Consider the following 24,841-nt stretch of genomic DNA (forward strand, 5'->3'; position numbering starts at 1 on the left):
GTGGACTTCAGAAAGCACCCTGCCCCCATCACCCTCTGTGGCTCCACAATTGACACTGGGGAGTCTTTCCGCTTCCTGGGAACTACCATCTCCCAGGACCTCAAGTGGGAGCTGAACATCAGCTCCCTCGTGAAGAAAGCACAACAGAGGATGTACTTCCTGCGGCAGCTGAAGAAATTCAACCTGCCAAAGACAATGATGGTGCACTTCTACACAGCCATCATTGAGTCCATCCTCACATCCTCCATCACCATCTGGTACGCTGCTGCCACACTGCCACTGGACAAGGGCAGGCTGCAGCGTGTCATTCGGTCAGCTGAGAAGGTGATTGGCTGCAATCTGCCGCCGCTCCAGGACCTATACGCCACCAGGACTCTGAAGTGTGCTGGAAAGATTGTGGCTGACCCCTCCCACCCCGGACACAAGCTCTTTGAGCCACTCCCCTCTGGCAGGAGGCTGAGGTCCATCAGGACCAAAACCTCACGCCACAAACAGTTTTTTTCCCCTCCGCCACTAGCCTTATTAACAAGGCCCGGAATCCATCCTGACTCTCTCCACACCCCACTGTAAATACTCTGTACCTACTGTACCTACTCTGCTGTAGCGTTCCTTTTTACTACTGTTTAACTTATTTTACTATTTATTTAATTTTATTTTATCGTTATTAATACATACTGTGTGTATATGTTTATACTTATATTTATATTCTTTTTATCCTTCTTATATTTGTATGTGTGACATGCTCCAACAACACCATGACAAATTCCTCGTATGTGCAACGTACTTGGCAATAAAGCCCATTCTGATTGTTTCTGTTTTGCTTGGTTTCCTGTTTTATTTTGATAGTCTGTCTTGTCTCCCTTGTCTTGTCTAGCTTACGTCCTGTCTTTGTTTGTTTCCCGCCTTTTTTGATTGTTCTGCCCCACCCTGATTTGTTTCACCTGCCTATCGTTCCCTCATTACCTTGTGTATTTAGCCTCTCTGTTTTCCCTTGTCGGATCGTCTGGTCTTTTTGCTGTGCGTTCTGTTTGTTTCTGTATTCCCTGTCGTGGATTTCCTTTATGAATTGGATTATATCTCCAAGTAAGTTTTGCTTATCTTTAAATAAAACTCTTTAAACTGCATTTGGGTCCAAACCTTGCCTGCCTTCGCACCAGACGTGACACAGAACTGAATACACATGGAAGTGTAAAGAGTATTAGTGGAAAATAACAGATCCACACTTGCACTTATTTCATAGCAGTTTAGTAACCTCCACAGTGTCCCTAATATTTTAATGAGCATTCATTACAGACCCACAAGTCCACCAATTAGTTAGTGGTGCAAAATGATGGCCAAAACAATGAATAGATGATCCACGTTGTAAAAAGCCAGACTTTAACAACAACATCTGGAGTTGTACTGTTCATGCCACTGAAAACATACTAGAAGAGCACGACATAGTTGTACATAGTTGGAAAGTACTAGAATATTATGCTTGAGCAAAATAACTTAGTTTAAGGTACAAGAGCAATACATTACCTTGGTTAAAATGTACTTCGATAAAGTAAAGTAGGTCAGTTAAAATGTACTCTGAGTAAACGTTACTGCATTAAAGCAATATTGTATATGATGACCATGTTGGTTGATAGACCTATTAAACTAAAGAACACATTTAGGCTACAAAATGAATTGCATTAACATGCTAACGTATACACATCACACCACAGAGCCCTGATGTACAAACAAATTTAATTTCTATAGAGGGATTTTTGCAGCCTGTTCATACAACTGATTATCAATTATACTTATACAGCCTTCAGTATAAACTCACTAGAATGAACCAGAAAGCAGGCACAATTCAGACAATTAAACAAAAATGGCCAAAAAATTAATAACTGGAAACTGCGCCAGGTGCAACAAACATTCATAGGCTACATAAATTAAATAACCTGACACTTCTTATAGAATCAACAGTAGAATAAAACATTACCGAGGCAGACAACACAGACATGTTCAAACAATATAAACCCCACAGCAGCTGCACACATATTTCAGCAAAGAGCAGCACAGAATGCCAATGAAAAGTAGTTAATGTGCTTACTCTATAGGTACCTGTCTAATGTACAGTATATGGAGGCATGTTTGTGTTGCATGACAGTATGTGTTGAGAGATGCATATTTTCTGTATTTTGTGTTGTCTTTGTAAAGCTGCGGAACGGACAGAGTCCAAAACAAATTTCCCTTCGGGGACAATAAAGTATATCTTATCTTATCTATAATATATTTTTGCATGTGTAGCACGCGCACACAATGCTACTTTGTCCAGCAACATTGACGTCCTCTGAAAAGAAAGTTAATAAAGTCACAGTGAGTTTGTTGTTGTACTCACCTGTCTGCAGTCATTCTGTGAGTCTTGTGCACCGAGGAGTCCTCCCGTCTATTCCTGGTTTAACTCTGCTCGATCATTCTCAAAGCATAATATAACCAGACCACTCAGCGTCTTTGTGCCAATATAATCCATCCACTGAAAAATTGCTCTGCCATGAAGTTGTAACTTTAAAATGCTGCTTACTTGTAAATGCTTTAGTAATAATAATCCAGTGATAAATATATAATAATAAAACAATGTCAATGGGTTTATTCTGCTTGCTTGATTATAACGTTTACCTTTAAATAACATTAAAATTATTACCAACATGTTGCTGATATACCTTACTACATTAACTTAAGACAAAGCATAAGTAAAACAGTTGAATGAAAACATTTACTAATAGTATGTTTACACTGTGATAATTGTACTTAAGAAGGGCTTGAATATGTCTTCCACCACTGAGGCAGAGGAAGTTATGCAAAGAAGCTATTCAGAATATGTGACTATTCAGAACCAACTTTGTGATTATTATACAAATGCTGTCGAGCAAGTCAGTTCAGATACTGGATCCTCTGTGCAGTAGATGGTATTATTTGATGACCTTATGGGGGAGTGTGTCAGTTCTAATGTTCTGAAAACAACAATAAAATAACAAAAATAACAACAATTAACATAATTTCATCTTTCTGTTACTTCAATGTTATTAATAATGCAAGCATGTCTTTTTCTGTACAGGGTCACATCTCATCCATAAGGATGGAGGACCCCTTTTGGCCCAACAAGTGACAAACAAATTTCCAGTCCACCATCACTGGCCACTATAAATACATTGCGTATTTAAGACTGCTGTTTCTAGTGCTAGAAAACAGATAATCAGACTTTATCTCTTTTGATGGCATCCAAAGTGCGTTTCATTCTCTAATGAAGACTGAAAACAGCAACACATCGAGCAAAAAAAAAGACATCCGCTGGTTAATTGAATTATCACAGATGAGCAGGTTTGAGATTAATTCCACGTAAGGAGAAGATCAAAAGCGAGCCAGTTAGAAGGAAGTCAAGGGGAATAAGAGCACTGAAGCTTGTGGGATAATCCCATTAAGAGCTGCACATTCATTCAGACTGAGGCTCCACAGCTGTACAGTATGTAAGAGATTAGGCTGTGATGGAGAGGGTCACAATCAAACCTGTATTCTTACAGTTTTAGAACATTGTGGTGTATTATTCTGTGCTCTCAGTATTAAGTCTTTCTAGTTATGGTTTTGAGCAATGACCAACCACTATGAAAGCTATTTCAGCGTTTGTCTCTGGAACGGATTGGATTACAAAAACGAAGAAAATTGCATGCGTCATTGCTTAATACTAATTGCCATGGACATATTTTAATACATTGGAATACACATACACATTTACATTGTAGGCTATATATATACACTTGCAGGGGTGGATTTACTCTAGATACTGTATTGAAGTCGTTTATTTGTGTACTTGTACTTTTTTGAGCATTTAAAAAAGAAAGTAATTTTACTTTTACCAAAGTACATTGTATCGTACTTTGCTACATTTCAAGTGGTATCCATTACAGAGTTAAAAGAAAAGGCACGTAAGGAGGCAGGTTCGGGTGGTGGATGGATTTTTTTTTACTAAATGGAACAAACTGAACTACTTCATGTTTTGCGTCACATGCGTAAGTTGAGTAACTTAACATATGTACTGATTTTAACCCAAACCACACTTTTAAAGTTTTTCTAAACTTAACTACATAATTTTGTTGCCTTCTTCTGGCAAATATTTTCATACATGTTTAACCATACCTGTACCCCCAAAGAGGGGATATTATTCATGTACAGTGATAAATAAAATGTAGGTTAACACTGAATGAGTTTTCTTGTGTTTATTGTTATATGTGTGTCGTCAGTCTTTTGTAGAACCAAACCTATGGAGGGTTGGTGGTGTGTAACACTTGTATTAATATATTTGGTACCCCTAAAATCGCATGTAGGCCAAGCCTGGCCCCTCCATTTGAAATGGTCTAGAACTGCCACTGGTGCAGAAAGACAATCGCACCCGGGCTGAGTGTAGGATTAAGTTAACACTACAAATGCAAAACAATGCAATCAAATTAAGGAGAATGTCCTCATGGGTAATGTTTAGCATTATAGTACCTCAGCAAAGTTAACATAAGGTATCATGTTGCTGATATTGTTCCACTAGTGTGTGTACATGTACCCCCTCCCTTTTAAAAATGTAATGCAGTAACGTTTACTCAAAATACATTTTAACTGACCTACTTTCAGTGGTGAAAAAAGTATTTAGATCCTTTCCTTAAGTAAAATTACTAATACACTGTAAAAATACTCCGTCACAAGTAAAAGTCCTGCATTGAAAATGTTGCTTACTGTAAGTAAAAGTATGTAGGTATCAGGAAAATGTACTTAAAAGTAAAAAGTACTCAATGCAGAAATATCCTCACATTTTAGAAACTGGAAACGCTCAAAACTGTACTGAAGTGTTTATTCATCAAATAATTTCAGCTGTACTTGTAGGCCTTAATATTGTTGGGTAGTTTAAAGCAGCCATATTATGCTCATTTTCAGGTTCATAATTGTATTTTAAGGTTGTACCAGAATAGGTTTACATGGTTTAATTTTCTAAAAACACCATATTTGTGTTGTACTGCACCGCTCTCTCTCACTGCTGCAGATCCTCTTTTCACCTGGTCTCTGTTTTAGCTACAGAGTGAGACCTCTTTTCTTCTTCTTCTTTGGTACTATCTTTGATTGCACTGCACATGCCCAGTAGCTCAGATGTAGATCATGTCAGCTAGCTAGCTCCATAGACAGTAAAAGAAAGGTTGTTTCTACAACTTTGGTCAGTTACAAGGCAGGATTAGCTGGGAGACTTCTAAATGAGGGCGCACATGTAAGTAGTTCTTTTGTAGATTATGGTGAACTTGTGTGTGTTGTAGCAGTGCTTTGCTATTGAGAACGAGGTAGCACGCTAGCGTTAGCATGCTAGCGTTAGCCATAGCGTTAGCATGCTAACGCTACGAGCTAATGGTTGCGGTTAGCCTGCTCGTTTCGGCTTGTGACGTCACAAGCCGTGCCGATTTTGAACAGCTCACCCAGAGACTGAAGGCAGGACACATTCAGAAACTGTATCTCACTCTAAACAGCATGGGTGGATTTTTTTCAAAGTTTGTATGTGTGTGGAAGCACCAGAGACACAACATAACACCCCAAATCCCAGAAAAAGTGATTTTTTCATAATATGGGCACTTTAATTTATATTAAAACAATGTTTTAAAAACTCAAGTGTTTTGTGTGCAACAATCTTAATTTGTAAAGTAACTAGTAACTAAAGCTGTCACATTAATGTAGCAGAGTAAAAACTGCAATATTTCCCTCTGAAATGTAGTAGAGTAGAAGTAGAAAGTAGCAAGAGTAAAAGTGCCTCAAATTTGTCTACTTGAGTGAATGTAATTAGTTACATTCCACCACTGTCTAATCTTTACTTTAAGTAAATTTGTACACAAGTACTTTTACTAGAGTATAAAGTAATATTACATTTACTTGAGTACAATATTCAAGTACTCATTAACAATGCAGGGTATAGCATTGACATCTTTTATGACTACACTGAAAGCATTTGATCTAAGATTAGACTTTATTCGTCTGGAGTCTTGCTTTAAGGTGTTAGTGTCTGTGCATGAATATTATGTGAAAGCAGCTCACTTAAACATCTACCTCAGAAACACACTATTCATTGGCAAGGTCCAAATAGCAGTATGACATTAGTGATTTTACCACATAGTATTTATCAAAACTGTACACCATTGATGAAGGGTAGCAAAAGCCTGTAATTTTAACAAGTCCACAGCCATGCTAGCAGCTCTTTGAGGCTGTACTTAGTGCAGTTTAAGATTATTTTTTTGGCATTTCTGCCTTTAATGGATAAGACAGCTATGAAAGGGGGGGGAGAGAGAGGGGGAAGACATGCAGGAAATCGTCACAGGTAGGACTCGAACCCTGGAGCTTCTGCGTCAAGGCATAAACATCTATGTGCGCCTGCGCTACCAACTGAGCTGATGTTCAGCAGGTATAATGTTTGCAATGTTTATCATCTTAGTTTTGCATGTTAGCATGCTAACATGTGCTAATTAGCACTAAACACCATATATGTCAGATATATAGATATATATTTATATATATCTATATATCTATGACTAAACACAAAGTACAGTTGAGGCTAATGGGAATGTCATTAGTTTTGCAGGTATTGCACATCACATATCGTATGTACATATCATGATTTAGTGCTGGACTATCTGTACAACACTCCCACATTTTCAGATCTGTGGTTGGTAAATGGCTGGATCCTGTAGAAGCATAATGGTAAAACAAACACCAAATTAACATTCAGTTCTATAATAAAATGGACAGTAGAACCATAAAAACAGATTGATTCACAAAAGCAGAACATTAAAAATGTGCTTTATCATGCAAGTCATGTTTATTTTTAAATTGTCAAGGCAATATAAACAGAAAAGACAGCAGTGATGTAAAACCTCCCAAAGCATACTTAAACTGATATAAACTAAGAACAACAGAGGGAAGGTTTGAAAAATGCTCTTGCCAAAAAATATAATGTATCACATATTTTTTTGAGAGACGACTAACAAGAAAACCACTAAATCCACCATACACCATGAATTTGAGATGAATAAAATAATTCTTCAAATAAATATTCTATGATCAAAGTGAACATAATTAGTACACTAAATTAAATATTTGGCAAAAACAACAAAAAATATGTATTGACAGCATTAGTCAAACAAGTATATTTACAGAGAGATGGATGACTTTGTGACTGTTTGTGTGATCTCATTCCACAGAGCAGAAGTTATCGAGAGCGTTCTCTCGGGTCTTGGGGAGCTCGCGTTGTTCCAGTAATCGGTACTGGAAGGAAACACGATTGATATAGTTCCCACTGGACACCAGCCTCACCACCGAGTTATCACAACCAATCTTCATCTGGGCTGAAGGGCCAGAGAGAAAAACAGATACTTTACACTGGAGCACATACAGAGCATTCTTGTTCACTTGCCAGCCCTTCTTAGCCTGGGTATGAAAAAGTGTCTTTGTTCAGTGTGTGAAGTGCTAGTAAAATATAGTATAGTTAAGATGTACAGTGTATTGAAATTCAAAAAGTAGAAATTGCTTATTCCAATGTTGATAATGATCATACATCGTTAATTCTAAACATTTGTGGTATTATTTTGTTTCAGAAAATATAGTAATGCATTGGTGTTTATTTTTCTAATATTAAATTCAGATGAAAATGAAGTTGTAAAATATGATTTTCATTGCAAATATTTCACCACGAGGGATGGCCTTTTTATTTTATTATTTTAAGGACTAATCTGCTGCATCATATGTCAGAATTTTTATTATTGGAAGCATATTCTGAGCTGTCCTTACCATAAGAGGTCGCTGTTGTAACACTGTGGTGAACTGTGTTTTGATGTGTGTGGCATAATGTGAAGCTGGAATTTAGTTTAGATGTTTTCGTCGATACATGTGGTGAAATGTGCCAAACTGTGTTTAAAAAAATCAATCAATTTTCAGAGGAAATCAGTAACTGGAAATTGTGAGCCTAGGCGTAGCATAGCATAGCATAGCACAGCACAGCACAATATACTGTAGCTTAGTTAAGTCAATGTCCAGTACAAGAAGTCAGATTTCTGATGGAAACCTGCGGTTACAAGGAACGTCACAGATACACTCTGGAGGGGCTCAGACTCACCAAGCCCACTGAGGGAGAAACAAAGGTCAGCTATGGGGAACATCATAGAGGTGTCCACCCCATTCCCCCCTAGCAGCTCCACATAGTCACCTGACCCCGAACAGCCTGTCCACACCTGCCTCTGTAAAAAAAAACTTAACTTATTAAGTCTGCATATTAAAGTGCCATAATAAAGGTACCCTATGTAGTTTATTTTTTACCACTAGTGGCGCAATGGAGCAATGTGTTGACGAGCAAGGCCCGGTTTTGTTTGTATCATGTGTTTACTAGCACATGCTAGTAATTAAAGTAGTTATGAGTAATAAGGAAAAAAATGTATTCATCACATTTGTCAGGTCTCAATGTGTTGGTGAGAAATACTGATTGTGTTTACTTACAAGATGAATCTACAGGGTACCTTTAAATTCCAGCTTGGCCTGTCGGTTCATGTGAAGTATTGATTAGAGTAGAACAATTAGAAACACTGCTATAATAGAGAGTTATATCTAACTATCACATAGGCAGTAGCCTGGTATCTGTTTAGAATAATGATATACAGCTAAAGGGTACCTCAAGTTGGTCCATCTTATATTCTATCCATGCTCCTCTTTTATTGCATGTTTTACATAAAATATGATTACATGCAGCTCTGTTTGCCTGTAAAACTGTTCATACAAATCATCTTTGAAATTGTAACACTTAGAACCTTCCTCAGGATTTGAGTAGAAATGTCAGTTTATCATAATATCAACAGTCTGGCAGCCAGTGTAAGCCCAGCTGCCATTATCTTTAGGAGTCATTTTGTTTTGTTCTGTCTTTTATTAAACATGATTTACACCATGTATGTCGTTCTATGAGATTTTATTTCACGTGTAATTTATTACTAAAAGTTTTGTGACAGGCTCCATTAAGTGAATATTTACAGCTTAACAGTGAGCTGCAATAAAGCTCTGTAAAGCAGAGGGGAGCTGCAGATTCAACAGGGCACAAGCAACCCCTTCACACTGTCACATTGTTTTCACTTTGACATTTGATACATTGTTATTATAAAAATATTGATGTATTACATTATACATTAGAAACTGCCAAATATCTTTATCGAACATTCAATATAAAGGGTTAACAATTTACAAACTGTAACATGTGATGCTTGGTTTTGCTCATGAGAGCAGCTGATTGACGTCCCAACATAGCCATTGTGTGCTCACACAGGTGTTTTCACTTTGCCTAATTAGACCTTTTGCCACGGAAGTCTAATTAGACTTTGTTGCACCTGTTAGAGTACAACAGCAGCTGACAACAGAATCACTCAAACACCAGTGTGCCTCTGCAAACTATTTGCCAACCGGAACATTGATTTTGGATGACTCCCCAAAACCCTGGCCATTTTTCAATGACAATATTTTTAGAAGTTCACTGCCGATGTTTTTCATTTATGATACATATGCATGGCAAAGGTCTAAATAGGGCAAATACAATCAATTGGTTAAAGGAATAGGTTGACATTTTGGAATATATGCATATTTGCTTTCTTGCCAAGAGTTAAATAGGAAGATTGATACATTCTCATGTGTGTATGGTAACATTAAATGTATAGCTGGAGCCAGATGGCAGATTTTGTTACGTTTGGACAGATCCAGGGTAGCTGTCTTACCTCTTTTCCAGTCTTTGTGCTAAACTACGCTAACTGTCTCCCTGCTTTTATGACATTATTTAAATAATACATTATGAATTAAGTGAAGACAGTAATCCAGAAACATGTTTTTAAATACCAAAATACTTAACCTAATAACTAACCTAAAGAGGTTTCCTAACCGCATAATGCTCACCTCACACAAAGTGAATCAGTTAAAAAAGGTTTTTGTTAAATGTAGCTACTTTTGTATGTCATATTCAAAAATAAGAACTCTACATGAATAATGTTTGTTTCACTTCAGTCGACTTACAAAAACCATCAATCTTTTCTCTGTTGTGAATTTCATGACTATAGTTAGGTAGCTAAATATGTTGGAAGATTACATCCTGGAACCAGGCTACTAAAACAAGTATTTCCCCTCTGGTTAGGGTTAGGCAAATGGAATAAGATTTGAACAGAAGCTGATGGATCTTAAAGGTGATCTTTACTTTATGGAAATAATATTATGTCAAGCAGTAATAACATGAAAATTCATATGATTAGAATGGCTGGTACCTTATCTCCTTATCTTGATCATTTAAGGAAGAATTTTAGTAATGTGAGTTTACTTTAACAGAAAAAGGGGGGTGTTTGTCTATTTGTGTGTGTGTGTGTGTGTCTCACCTGTGGGCTGAGCTCATTGCTTATGGCCTGCCCCAGGCTGAGATCTGTCAGCCGGATCTCCACAGGGTAGATGATGGAGAAGCTGCAGTTCCTGCGCTGGTGTGGCATCACCATGGTGAAGCTGCCCTCTGGACTCTGAGACATAATGTTACAGGCTTTATACACACACACACACACACACACACACACACACACACACACACACACACAAAGACAAAGGAGGAGAGGTTTCAAATTAACAGTTCCCCGTCACCAGAGAAACTCATTACTGACACCTCATGTCACAAATTGGATATGATCAAGGCTGACTCGCGGGGAGGGGACACAATTAGTGCTGAGCAAGAAAATCCAATTCCAGATTCGATGACAAAGATAAGAAAATAATGAAATTTGAATTGATAACAGTATAGTAGACTAGACAGGCACCAACAGGAGTCGGAACAGTTTACTCCTGCAGGCATGTAAAAGCATTTTTTGTGGTGAAGGAGCCATGCCAATCAAAACTAAGGAGAGAATGTTAGAATGTTATTTTTTCTGCAAGATTTGAAGACGAGATTAATGACTTTTAACTGTTATGCTATGTGTGTTATTTTCCCACTTGTCACAATCAGGTGAAATATTTGTTTTTTAGTGGGTAAGAAGGGTCTACACATGTTGAGGGACATTACGTGTTCCCTGTTGCTTATTTGTGTGATATACAGTACATCATTGCATGTACAGAGAGATATGATTGCTGTTTTATAGCCGGTTTTACCCAATTGAGGCTACCTTGTGACACAGAAGAAGCAGGATTGTGGACAGCTGAAGTTAATAGTCAATTATGAATGAAACCTCCCACATTGGCTTGCGATTTATGTTGTTTCCCTATAGATCATCCATTCAAACTCCCTTCTTTGTGTCAGTACTCTTTCTTTGTCCGTCTTTGTCTTACAGCCAGACTGTGATTGTTATGCTGCTTGACACAGTGTTAACACCGTGTTTGACAAGCAGCTGGAAAACAGGTGCATGCCTCTCATTCAATCTCTTCCTGTCGCTCTCGGCCTTGATTTATGCTCGGCCAGGCACAAATGTCCAGCAGGAACACACATGCATGCACACAAGTCAACAGTCTAGCCATCAATTTAAAACACACATATAAAAATAAAAAACACAAGTCTGATTTAGATGCAAGGCCTTGGAGCTTGTTTACGATTATGATTTAGTTTTTTGGATGTTGTTTCTGTTCATTTTGCTTTCAGACTTTTTTCCAAGGACGTGCAGCAGGTCTTACGGAAGGGGTTGTGTAGCTTTTTGACAGTAAGGGTGAAGCCACTGTCAGGGCTGTGAATGCGGAAGAAGATCATGGCGACGTTCTGAGAGGAGCGGCTGGTGGCTCCTGGTGCTGCGGAGGAGCAGTAGTCTGTGTAGCGCTGGTTCAGCGGGAGCTGGTGGTCCTGCCTGCTGGGGAACTTCTCTCCCTTCAGAACCCAGCCGTCAAACATCTGTAAGAGGAAAATCAGAGTTTCTTTATTTTATTAATTCATGATTACACTCACAATATTTTCACTTAGCAATATATTCTTTATATTATGTGAGGTAAAGCATCAGTAAAAGTTTTGGAAGAAAAAATCATCCATTTAGATTATCTATTCCAGTGCCACTCCACGGCCCCTTTGTATACACAATATGGAGTAATCTTTGAAAATAAACATTATCTTAAAAGTTGGAATATGAGCTTGTAGCAGATTTAAAGCAAAATGCTCGCTAAGTATGACATAAGGGCATTTTTTCATTTTTGTGTAGGAGGTAAAGGAGACACAAAAATACCATTAGTTAACATACAGTAGGATGGGAACAGAGAATGTGTTCAGCTACAATTTTCTACATAGGATGAATATGTTGTTGGTGACATGAAATATAAATACAGAGTACATAAGTTTTTACTTTATTTAATGAATAAGTTGGTCAATATGCTAGTGTCCCAAAAAATCCTCCTGTTTTCTATTCAATTTATTTTGGAATAGTGAAAATTAAAACAAAGTTAACATAAGGCAACATTACTTTACTTTGCTTTAGGGGTCTTTCCTAAGGCTAGACCAATACAGTTTACAGCACCATCTACACCGCTGTGTTTTGAATCATTTTACAACCACAATCCAACATGAATTATTTGAATTAAATTCAATGTCGTTTATGCAGATAGTGTGTTTTGAAAATATAAATGTGTGCTGTTTGGATGTTGAGCATCTTTCTCCTGCCAAAAGGGATTGATCTATGCAGGTCAGATAAGACCTCGACACAGCCTGTAACCCCAGTTGGTGTCATGCCTTTCACCCCTTTGGCCCACATTAAGTAAAAATGCAATGTAACTGGCAGGCTTGGCTGCACAACTAAAGCATTCTCTTCCCACACTTGCTTTGAGTAATATGACCAATGCATAGAGGATCCAGTGGGGTGTTTGGCCCTTAAATGTTGCCTTAACCCTGTTTGGCACCATTTTAATCGAACAGAAGAAGATGAAATAGAATTCAGAGTTCAAATTTCAAAGCCCTGAACTTCCTCTCACCAACGGTGGGGGATGTGTGGGTGTTATTTCTGGTGAGTGGAGCCAACCTTAATGAAGTCTCCAGCACTGCAGTCGATATTGACGTCAGACAGCTCCAGGCTGATGACCTCACTGGGCTCAGCGATGATGAAAGCAGCACAGGCTAACTGTGGTCGAGACGCCACAAAGGTGAAGTACCCATCCGTGGCCAGCATGTCCAAACATCCTACAAATCACAAACACACACACACACACACACACACACACACACACACACACACACACACACACACACACACACACACACACACACACACACACACACACACACACACACACACACACACATTTATAATGACACAGATGGGATTCACAAAACACTTTCTCTCTGCTTTTGAGCACAAGTAAACATCAAGGCTTAAGTGTGATCTGCGAACATTGGTCATGAACTCACAGTAATCAGCTTTATGGTCAAACACAAGTCTTCAAGTGCTCATAAGTGTTGACTGGAGAGTTGTTTTTTTCTGTTCATTCAATAGAGCTGATATCTGGGAAGCTTGTGCTAAAAGTATTAAGCGTTCAACAATTCTGCTAGAAGTGGGCTTACGTAAAACACTGACACTGTGTTCATTTCTAACATTTAGCTGTGTGCACTTACTACATCCAAATATTAAATGTCCTATACTGCAGGTGCAGTATTATGTACAATAAAGATGTAGGCATGGAATGATTAAGTGATTAATTGACGGATTGGTTGTTAGATTATTAAAATGTGTTCTGTACTTGCCTGGACACTAGAACTGCAATGAACATCTTGTTTTAAATTCATCAACGTACTTTTAAATTATGTAAAGGGTTTACTTGTTGTTTGCCAAGTCGGTAAGCATAATCAGCTACACTGAATAAAGCCATTGTTTACTGCAGCACTTACTGAGAGGTCGGCGAAAAATAAAATCGTCTGATTCTCTTTTCTGGTCCAAACTGAGCAGAGAATATAATCCATCTGCAGCTTCGTTATCCTGAATAAAAACACAATAGAAATAGACGTCACATTAGAATTCAGCGGTTCTCGCAGAAACTTTATAGACATTAGTTTAACCTGCCTGACTTGAACTGAAGCAATGTGGAATTATTGATCAACAATTAAAAGTCTTACCTCAATGTAGCGACTTAGCCCCATCCTTGATGAGAGGGAGATCAGAAAGAGGAACAGCTGTGCGCGCAGAGCCACCGACATATTGAAGTGCGTCTCTCGGTAAAGAGTTTCCTGAAGCAGAGGGGGGAAATAACGGCGCTGTGCGAGAGGGGGCAGCTTTTATAGCAGCTCAAACAGACAGGCAGGCCTAAATCAGAGGGTCACTGACAAACACTGAGCCGTGCGGACTTGGTCATTTTATTCATGGGTGAAAACTCTCTCATTCATACCGGTACATATGCTTGGCTGTGTAGGAACTAATAACTGCTTATAATTTGGTTAAAAGTCAGAATGTAACCCTGCCATAATATTGCTTAGTTGGTTATTACATTGTGCGGTGGTTATTGCATTATGGTCGACCGTTAACAAAACACCACAGGTGTGCAAGCTATTTCACATCATAACTCATGTTTTAATGTTAAATATTCATGAAGAGCCTTTGAACATTTGGCCAGATGAAAATGAACCTTATTGGCTCATTTACACATTAGGCTATATGTAGACGAATGAAGGTATTGTCCCTGATAAATAAACACAATGTAATTAAATAATAATAAATTCACATACAGGCACGTGTTTTTTTTGGAAATTTCACAAGTGAAATGTATCTAATATCGCAACAAGTTAAAACATGAATTGTGCTTATTTTGTGATGAATTACAATTTTTTTGTTACATTAAACAAGCACAGATGCAAACATGGGCTTATACCCTGCAATGAGTCATTTCCCAACAGCAGGAGCTTCCAGGTTAGGGAAACAGGCTTGTGAGTGGAAGGTTGTCACTTCAATACCCTGTGAGGTACAGGTCTAATGTCTGTAGATCTTTGCTTCAGAGCAAATGTTGACTGGGGAGGAAAAGTTCTTTTTAAGTCATTGTTAATTCCCAATGTGCTGTAACCCCTTTGTTATAAACGTCACTTCTAGGAGACAATGATTGCCTGGAAAGGGTACCATCTGTCTCCACTGATACACATGGACTTGGACCTCATCTTGCCTTTATCTCCTCCTCCTCTCTATATTTGCTCTGCTCTGGAATCAGTGACTTATGGCCTCTACATAGACTTGACCAGTTTAATTGCAAACTTCTACTTTACCCCAGGGAAATTGGGTACACATACGTTTTAAGAACCTTCTCCGTCTCTCTGTCATTAATAGAGAAATCATAGAACAGTTTTTACTTCGTACAGTATTTCTATCTTTATATTTAGTATATAAATACATTCTGTAGTCAATTAGATGGTAACACTAGTTTTGTTTAACTCAAGTAGTCTACACAAAGACAGCCACATAATCAGACCAAATGGCACTTCTTTTACATTTGACAATATACTTCTGGTGTTTCCATTATTTTGGCAGGCACATGTTTCATTCTGACCAGAGATTGGTTGTTACATGTAAGTGTGTGTTTGTGTCGTTCCTTTCATGTCTGTGTGGAGAGATATTTACAATATGGCCACTTGTTCAGTTAATACTTGACCATGATGCTCCACCTGCGTGTTTTTCTGCTAGTGAGACTCAACAGCCAAAGCATTAAAACATACAGCTGTATTCAAAAGCGCAGTATTTATATCTTTAAGCAAAACAAGAACAAACTGTGGAGAACACAAAGCACAAAAAGCACCAGAATGTAGATGTAGCAAGAGAGAGAGAGAGAGAGAGTCAAAGAGAAGCTGTGATGTAGTGTGAATCTGGTTTGTAGTGACATAGCAAATTTATTTAGATGAGACTAATTGTTTGTGTCCATGCTGCCTTTGTAAAAGGTCAAACTCAGACGTAGCTGAGTGTAAGAGATGACGATCATCCTGTCAGCATTCATACACACTTCAGCCCACACTTTCTCTCATTCATCTGAAATAAAGGCCAGAGACTCTGTGTGAAACTCTAGCCTGCAATTATACTTAGCTAATGAAAGTTGACATTTTCTCATAGTGATGAAGGTCTGCGATGCCACACACAGGACTACAAACCAAAAAAACTAAACAATAATGAACATAATGAATAGCATTAGGTCTAACAGCCCCTCTGTCTGTTATCTTACAATGCTGATGACCTATTCAAGGTGTATTATTTTCTTTAAAAAGCCAGTGGTCAGTGATTAGCAATTAGTTGTCTCACAAAGTCCTTGCGTTGAGAAGATGTCTGAACTTATTAGCCAGGGTATCGCTGCTAAAGCGTGCTTTGCTGATGTGAATGACAGCAGAGGAAAAGGAAAATGTTTTCAAAATGATGGTGTGTATGTGTGTATTTTATGTGCTACGAGGGCTTGTCCCTTGGTGATTTCACATAAATGCTGCGATGTGTGTGATGCAGAGCTATGATACATACTCTAATTGTTTAAATCCAATTTATTAAATGAATAGATAGATTTGTAATGAACAAGTAACCCCCACAGTCTCATTATATTGCTCTAAATGATGAACAGATATATCAATTTGCATTATGGTGATCTATTCACAGAGTTCATCTTCTAATCTAAATTAATACAATCATATCTAACCCTTCTTCCTCCCCACAACCACCCACGCTTTCACTGAAAATCCTCAATGAATGAATGAATTAACATGCTGTGCTGCTCAAAGATGAACTCTGCACTTTCCGGATTTCTGTTCACATTACAGAAATTATGATAAATAAATGCAACAGCGGCAAACAAAATCAGCAAACAGTTACATGAAGAAAACATGACAGCATACAAAGCACCCCACTAATATGTCAGATAAAAACACAGACAAATTCATAAATATTAGATTAAATGTGAGAGTCAATGAATTTTTGTTTGGTATGAAAAAATGTCCTTGCTTCTAATGTTGGTGAAAATGTAACATGAAATTCAGATATGATTAATTTTAATATGATAATTAATCAAGAAAGCTGCATGTCCTCACTATTAAAATAAATCCAAGTGCCAACTGCCTCTGTCTCAACAACACAAAAGACTACAGCACCATCTTGTGGCAAATGTAGGAACAGAGCTACGTGTTTTTGGGGGGGTCTATGAGGTTTATCAAAATGCAAGATAACATATGCATGAATTACAGTTCACTTTTCAAAGCAGTTGCAAAAGAGAATCAAGAACCATACTTAAAATGCTTCTTAAAAATGCAACTTATTCTGCTCATCAGGATTTTCAGAAGCAGACAAGACAGAAGCAGCTCAGGACATTTTTATAAGTATGATTTTGGAGTGCCCTCTGTGTGGTGGTGATTGCCTCAGCTAGTCCATGTGATCAAAGTTAAATCACAATGATTGTTGATTTCAGACATTAGCGTCTTAACCCTGTCTCAAATCCCAGCATGCAACCTCCTTCTGCACACCTGCTCCCTGGCAAAGATAGCACATATAGCTAAGTATTTTTGCTTTGTTGTTGCACACACACACACACACACACACACACACACACACACACACACTTTTTGTGTGGATCTGTCTGTCAACACAGCGGTCCGGCCCGGCTCTCCTTACTGCCTGACTGACCCATTCATCTCCTGTGGGGGCCGTAATGAGCCGACCCTCCCCGTTTGGACCGACCTGACAGAGAGAGATTACTTTAACGCCTGCATGGATTTTCTCCCTTGTCCCCTCCTCCCCATTCCTTTCCCCTGAAAGTGGTTAATTCAAAATGCATTAATGAGGAGCGATGGATAACACACTCTTCTTTTAATTACCTTCCAACGGAGTTCTTCAGGGAAGGCCTGATGACTCCTATCTGATGTTGGCCTGTTTGTTGTCTGTTTGTTTGTTTGGTTTGCTTTTAAAGTCTTTAATCTAATACATTTTGTAGCCAGGATACATAATAACAAAACATTATTAGGTCAGTCAGATATACAGTATAAAGGTAACAAATAACGTAACAACAACCTTCATAAAAATAGTCTTGGTTTGGCGTGTAAGCTTGTTCAATCTCACACACTTTCCAGTATAAACTAATTATTGGCATGGTTATTAGACAAACCTTGATTAAGTTAATCGTTAAGAATATATTGATTGTCAAAGTGTATACTGATTATGCTGAGGTATCGTACTTATTGGAACATCTTTTTGTTGTCTTGGCCTGGTAAAGCAATAAACACACTTACACATTGTGCAGTGATAATTGATGGTGCATGCAGATGAGGAGAATAATTCTACATAATAGTATAATTACAGAGTGCACTGTGGAATAATTGTTCTGGAGCAGCAAGGGACCTCTTTTCTTTCTCAAGGAATCACATTCAGACAGACTGACGTAATCAGACTGTAGTGGCCTACAATTTAATTAAAGGGCTGAGGGAGTAAACTCATTGGTTACAAAAATGAACTCCAGTCTTGTTTGGTTGATTGGTGAGGAAAGAATAGGTCAAAAAGCATCACATTACATTTATATTTGTATACCCAACTAGAGTCTATCATAATGTGTTTTGTCCTCACTCATTACTAACTCACTCAAGCCTGAACCTAAAAGTTGAAAGTAATTGGAACTATGAAGGGATATTAAACATCCTCTCTTGTAAGATTACTTGTTCTGTCAAACAAACAATTCATATGGGTTAGTCAGAGAGGTCTGAAGAAAACAAATGAGAGATGATTTCAATGACAACAACAAACCTGCTTTAGTATGAAGCACATGTTGGCCAGCATGGACTATGGTACCCAGTGTAAGGAAGGATGGGTACCCCTCTTCTGAAAGAAAGCAAAACACTTTAAAGAGTCCAATGGCAGAAGCACCACATAATAGTTTACTCCCTAACTCTTCCAGCAAAATCTGCTTCCTTTTACTAAATCTTGATTCTGTCTTGTCCATCCAATTTGGATATATAAACTGGATGTTGTCCCCTAAACATACAGTTTCAGGTTTCCTTGAACTCTAAAACATGTCTGCTGCGGGCAGGTGGGTGGGCCTTTGACACTCAGCAAATGTGTTCCTTCATCGTTCAGCCTCCACTGTGGTCTGGCCAGTCTTATCTAGCCTAATAAACATTGATTAGTCTACATAATCAATGCACTCAATGACAATGATTCAGTGCACTGCATAAATGTATCGACTGCAATCAGCTATAAACAGCAGCCCTCTTTTTCATGCATTTTCTGTGTTTAATAGCCATATTTTGATGGAAAAATAATTGTATGATTCTCTGCAGAGTTAACAGACATATTTCATTAAGTGATACCAAGATGAGATAAAATCTATTGACCATGTGTCTAGATTTAAAAAAAAAAAAAAAATGTATGAATAAATAAAAAAAAAAAAACATTTTTGTTCAGCAGTGTGATGCTCTTGACAGCCACCAGAAGGTGGCAATGTTTAGCTGCTGTGGGCATCAAAGCACTGACAGTTCTTTGTTTCTTTCCTATTCTGAAGTGTTGCACACTGAATTATATTTTCCGAATCTTAGCAGAGGTGACTGAACTGAATAAACCAAGAAATATGTACAGAAATGTGACTTTTCAAGGCTTAAAATTCAATTATACAGGGGGTTCAAATCAGGAAATGAAGTAGAACAATAGTTAGATATTGTAGCCACCTGTGTTCAGGTTCATGTAAAAAGACATTTAGGCTGTCAGTCTAGGTGAGAAAAGTTTTTGGGGAATACCACAACACACCTATCTGCTTATATGAAACAATCTATGATCTAAAAGAGAGCCTTGCGCTGTATCATCTTTCACTGAACAGTTGAATTCAAGGAAGAAGTGCAGTAGGTAAACCCCAATGTGAAGCATGTAACTTTCCCGGTGTCCATAGCCATGCATGACCTGGTCATGAAATGAATGTTGATAAAGTAGAAAAGTCTGTTTAATCAGGATGGATCACTGTGCAGAGGTGGAGAATGTCAGAGAGAGCAGGCACAGCTGCTTGGTGAGAAATCCAATATTGACTGTCGGGATAAATGTCCTGCATATTCTCTCATCTGTCCCAGGGGCCGTGGTATTATGCCTCTCACGTTAGCACTCCTAATTGGATTAAAAATGGCTTGTTATTGGGAGAAAAATGACTGAGAAAAACTATCATGATTATTGCCTCTGAACAATGTTGGCTCACAGAGCTGAAAAGGACAAGTAATTGTCATGGCTTTGGAAAATGTCAAAATTGTCTGTTTGGAAACAAACTGTTGCTTTGATTGATTGCATTATAAGATCAAACCAATGGGAGACAATGCAGTCACAATTGAGTGCCTCTTTCATTGTTTTCTTCTGGTACAATAAAGCAAGAAATGTCACATCAAAGTGTAGCATTCATGGCCTTTACTTGCAACGTTCTATACTTTTAGAATTGTTATATAATCAACTAGACTTGTGTGTGTGTTTGTGGACAGACATGTACTGTAGGCATGGTTGTGAATGCCTGCGTGAACAGAAATTTAACAGACAAATCCATCAGACGTCCACTGGGTTTTGGTTTGTATACCACCAGGAGCACCCATTAACAGAAAATAAATGCTCAATGCCATAAAGCTGACAGTGTCTCATTCATACTGACACTCTGGCTAAATTACACATAAAAGCAATGATAACATCATCATTAAATATTGATTTTAAGGATGGTTGAAACAAAAACCCATCCACACTTATTCTGCAGATGAGGGTATTTGGATGAGAGTTAAAGCAGTTTGAGCAGAGTGGTTAAACAAAGGGAGCACCTACGGGACTTCTTGTGGGAAAAAGATGGACAGAAGAGAAACGGAAGAAGAAAAGAAGAGAGTAAGAAAGAGGGAGAGGGGGTGAAGAGTAGATAGAGGTAAGGGGTGGGGTGGGGGGATAGAAAGAGATTTAAGGCTGAGGCTCAGAGCAGATGTTAGTGTTGATGATGATGGATGCAGGTTGTTGAGATGCAGAGTTGTTATCATGAGAGGCACTCGCAACCTCCTCACAGTACACTTTCCCCCCAGATGTCACTGTGTATGCGTATGCCTGTACACGCGTGTGTGCGCGTGTGTGCACGTGTGTGTGTGTGTGTGTGTGTGTGTGTGTGTGTGTGTGTGTGTGTGTGAGTAACACAGCAGTGGAGAGGGATATGCTAAAATGAGCAAGCCACATGCTCAAATTAGGTTCACACGAAATCTACTTTATGTTGGTTTTCATGAATTTGTTGATTAAAAAAAAATATATAATATAAAAATATATAATATAATTTTATGCAAAGATGTCCTCCTTAGTCTAGACTTAGATCAACTATAAGTAATCACAACAATGAACAGAAGCAATGAGATACAACAAAGGACTGAGTGTCACAGATGAGGCTGATGAACAACTATCTCTTATACTCTTAGGCACAGACACAGTGAAAAGCAACTTCCTCTACAGGCCTTAATTGGATTAATTTGAAGATTTTTCACCTTTATCTCGCAGAGGAGAGCCATTGTCTTGCATTAAATCATGTATCACTGGGCTACCACATACATCCTTGCAATAATCCAAATTCACTAAAAACTACACACATTTGCTGCCCAAGCACATAGGCAGCAGGTGGTGTGTGTGTGTGTGTGTGTGTGTGTGTGTGTGTGTGTGTGTGTGTGTGTGTGTGTGTGTGTGTGTGTGTGTGTGTGTGTGTGTGTGTGTGTGAGTGAATGGGACATGTTGAGTGGTAACCTGCTCTACAGTCTAACCAGATAAAAGGTGCAGGACAGAAACATGTCGTAATTGATTGCTAATTAGTTCTTTTGTTGTTGTCCATTGTGTCCTGACAGAGGTTTGCCCTGGGCCGTCTATTCACCCGCAGAGTCAATGGCCTCCTCGCAGCAAAGAAATAAGCATAGCTAGTCCATAATGAGACAGACAGATGTAACCCCAGCAAACGATAGAATCTGCTTAAAGCCTCTGTTATTGAACCCCCAAAACTGTCCAGCTGCAAGGACCCCATCAGCTGCATTCTGCTTTACAGTATGTGGTGCAGCAGGCTATGTGCCATTTACACTGAGTTGCTTTACCCACATCTCTCTCCCTCTCTCATCAGTGCATGAGAAATTACCTAATGAGGAATGGGTCGCACATTTCCACAAACTCATTAACCCGCGAGCGAGTGAGACTAATTGCAGCGTTTGGGTAATGTGATTTCACATCTGTTACTGCAGCCCAGGACACAGTAGTCAGCATGGGGCTGGATCTGGTGGGCTGAGCCACACATAGAGCTAGATTTACCAGAACACACCGCTACAGCTCCAGCCTGGATGGGTGGAGCAGCAGTTTGGCTGTGGTTATAACGTTTGATCAACTGTTGTCATACAATATTGCATGCCTCTGCAGGGTACGTGAGCCAGCTGCAATTATTCTGAAAAAATTATATACTACTGCCAGAGCTGGGATGAGTAGTGTAGAGGTAAATCTACAGCATAAGACGAATGAGCAGTGACTTTGAGTCAGTGACCATCAAGAAACAAACATCCAAAAGATGTCCATTTATTTTGAAATTCAATGTCAATTATTAATATCAATTCGGTTGATAACCTGAGTTTTTTTTTTCCTCTACATTCACTGTGACCTGACTTTAAATTCAACCTAGAAAAGGATTATTTTGTAATTTAGGTTTTCCTTTCTTGGTTTTCTGTAACTTGTCTTTCAATGTGGATTATTGTTACATTACATGTCATTTAGCTGATGCTTTTATCCAAAGCGACTTACAATTGCTATATATGTCAGAGGTCACACACCTCTGGAGCAACTAGGGGTTAAGTGTCTTGCTCAGGGAGACATTGGTTGATGTATTGCCGTGGGAATCGAACCCAGATCTCCCACACCAAAGGTATGTGTCATATCCACTGCGCCATCACCACCCGTGATTGTGTCTGTAAATGTAATCAGAGTGTGTGTCTGTGTTGTGCTGCCGCACGGCACACTTGAAAATAGCTTGGAAAATAATGTACAAATTGTTTTTTATTGTAAGTTGGAAAACTTCAGGCTATTTAATTTAAGCTAATTGCGTATAACAAAAACGTAGTGCTTGACACACACACACACACACACACACACACACACACACACACACACACAGGAATACATTATTTTTTTCAGGGTCTTGACTTGGGTTGGTATTTTCAATAATTCAGTAAATTACTGCAAACAAATTTATGTTAATAGAAAAGGTGGGAACCAACTGTTTAATATGGGAAAAGTAATATACTTTTGTTAATTATGATTAATCCTTTGTTTAACCCCCCTGCATTGTTACAGAAACTCCAATTATAAGTTTGCAGGCAGTGGGACTGCTTATGGTAATGCCATATCTCATCAATTACCATCCCGTGACCATAAATTGGCCTCAGAGCTGACAACGAGATGAGGTTAACACGCTGATTAATTTGAGCTGCTGTGATTTCAGGCAGAAGTTGACACTTATAATCTTTGACACAGACAGTGAGGTCCGCTCACTTTCATAATGGAATTTTTTTATTTACTTCTTTCGGGGCTTTTATAGACATTAGGTTACATCTCACATCAGGATAATTTAAAATTAAAGTCACGCAAACAAGGTGAGAGTTTCTCTTATTACACAACTGATGGGCAAGTAATGAGGAACTTTAAATAAATGTCAGCTGATCAAAAGGTGTAAAAAGCTAAACTGCTTAATACAGACTACCTGTATTTTTGTTATGACATTTATATGTAGTAAACACTATAAAAGTAGATAAATCAGAAATAATTAAAACCTGTCAGTTTACCAACTTCAGGATAACAGTTTGTCAGTTTACATTTATAAATGTTTCAGATGATGTTTGTCCATTGATTTAAAATCATAATTGATATTCTTACTATATTCAATGTTATGGATGCTGTAATTTAGTTCCCAACACAGTAAACGAGGCCTACTGTGTGGCTAAAGGGTACAATTGTGTGAAACTGCTAAATATTTTTCTGCATTTTGTTTCACTTGTTCCCTATAATTAGCCTTGGAAACGCCCAGATCAACATGTTCATTATTTGTTTATCTAGTTGATATTTTGCTTGTTGGGTTTGTGCTCATCACTTTGTTAGGGTACTGATTGACAGGTGCGAGACAGCTCCCTCCAGCTTTTTATGCTGCATGAGAAGTCTGAAATAGGTGAATGAACACATTATTGACAATGTGTTGTAGGATAAACAGTGGTGCACAATTTTGAGCACTAGGTATAACTCTTTATTATAAATTATCAGTTTATTGCTGTAAATATATTTTCTAAAACTTTATACAATATGAAGTCAGTCTGTGTGTGGGTCCATGTAACAGTCTCTCAATGTTTTCTGCAGGCCTATCTGCACTTAGAGTTGTGTGAATGTGAAAGCAGTGATTCTGTGCTGGTCCATCTGTGACTAAAAATTGAAGAAAGTCTTTATAAACCATTTTAATGACACAGAAGTTTACCTATTGGCCCTATATACTGTATGTACAAATAGATATTTAGCAACTAACAGCATATGGTACTGTTGCTTCCCTGTGGCTCCTAATTCAATTTATAGGAGCAACCGGCAGATAGCAGAACAAAGTGTGACCCAGATACAGGCTGATATAGTCTATTAATAGAGTTATTGATAGGCTTAAGTTGTAGTATTTATGTTAACATTTCCATTAGAACTGGGCAGCCTTGTATTTTCATCTACTCTGGCATTTAATAGTTGGATATTATAATACGATTAGTTTTGCTGCAACTAATCGATTATGTAATTTCTACTTTGCAGGTAGGATCATAGCAGCCAACTTTAGCCTTCAAATAAAAGCAAGAAACTATATAGGCTAGACAGTA

At 38.3% G+C, this 24,841-nt stretch overlaps 1 protein-coding gene across 1 annotated transcript; it reads right to left on the reverse strand.

Annotated features, from left to right (window-relative positions):
- Positions 1–6,831: 6,831 nt before the first annotated feature.
- On the reverse strand, positions 6,832–14,327 carry LOC116054468 (corticotropin-releasing factor-binding protein-like). Its single transcript, XM_031306034.2, has 7 exons — positions 14,114–14,327; positions 13,889–13,976; positions 13,026–13,183; positions 11,704–11,914; positions 10,434–10,588; positions 8,156–8,276; positions 6,832–7,388 (listed from the first exon to the last, which is right to left on the reverse strand). Exons 1-7 carry the CDS (start codon positions 14,192–14,194, stop codon positions 7,234–7,236), a joined length of 969 nt encoding a protein of 322 aa, XP_031161894.1. The 5' UTR covers positions 14,195–14,327; the 3' UTR covers positions 6,832–7,233.
- Positions 14,328–24,841: the final 10,514 nt, after the last annotated feature.

The sequence above is a fragment of the Sander lucioperca genome, chromosome 2, assembly GCF_008315115.2.
Source record: "Sander lucioperca isolate FBNREF2018 chromosome 2, SLUC_FBN_1.2, whole genome shotgun sequence".
NCBI lineage: Eukaryota > Metazoa > Chordata > Actinopteri > Perciformes > Percidae > Sander > Sander lucioperca.

Bases quoted from the DNA above. Each gene is read 5' to 3' on its own strand.
- LOC116054468 (XM_031306034.2), bottom strand. From the start codon at position 14,194: ATGTCGGTGGCTCTGCGCGCACAGCTGTTCCTCTTTCTGATCTCCCTC. The intron at 13,977-14,113 runs GTAAGACTTTTA...GTTTTTATTCAG, and splicing joins GGCTAAGTCGCTACATTGAG to GATAACGAAGCTGCAGATGG. The intron at 10,589-11,703 runs GTAAGACCTGCT...GTGTGTATAAAG, and splicing joins AAAGCTACACAACCCCTTCC to CCTGTAACATTATGTCTCAG.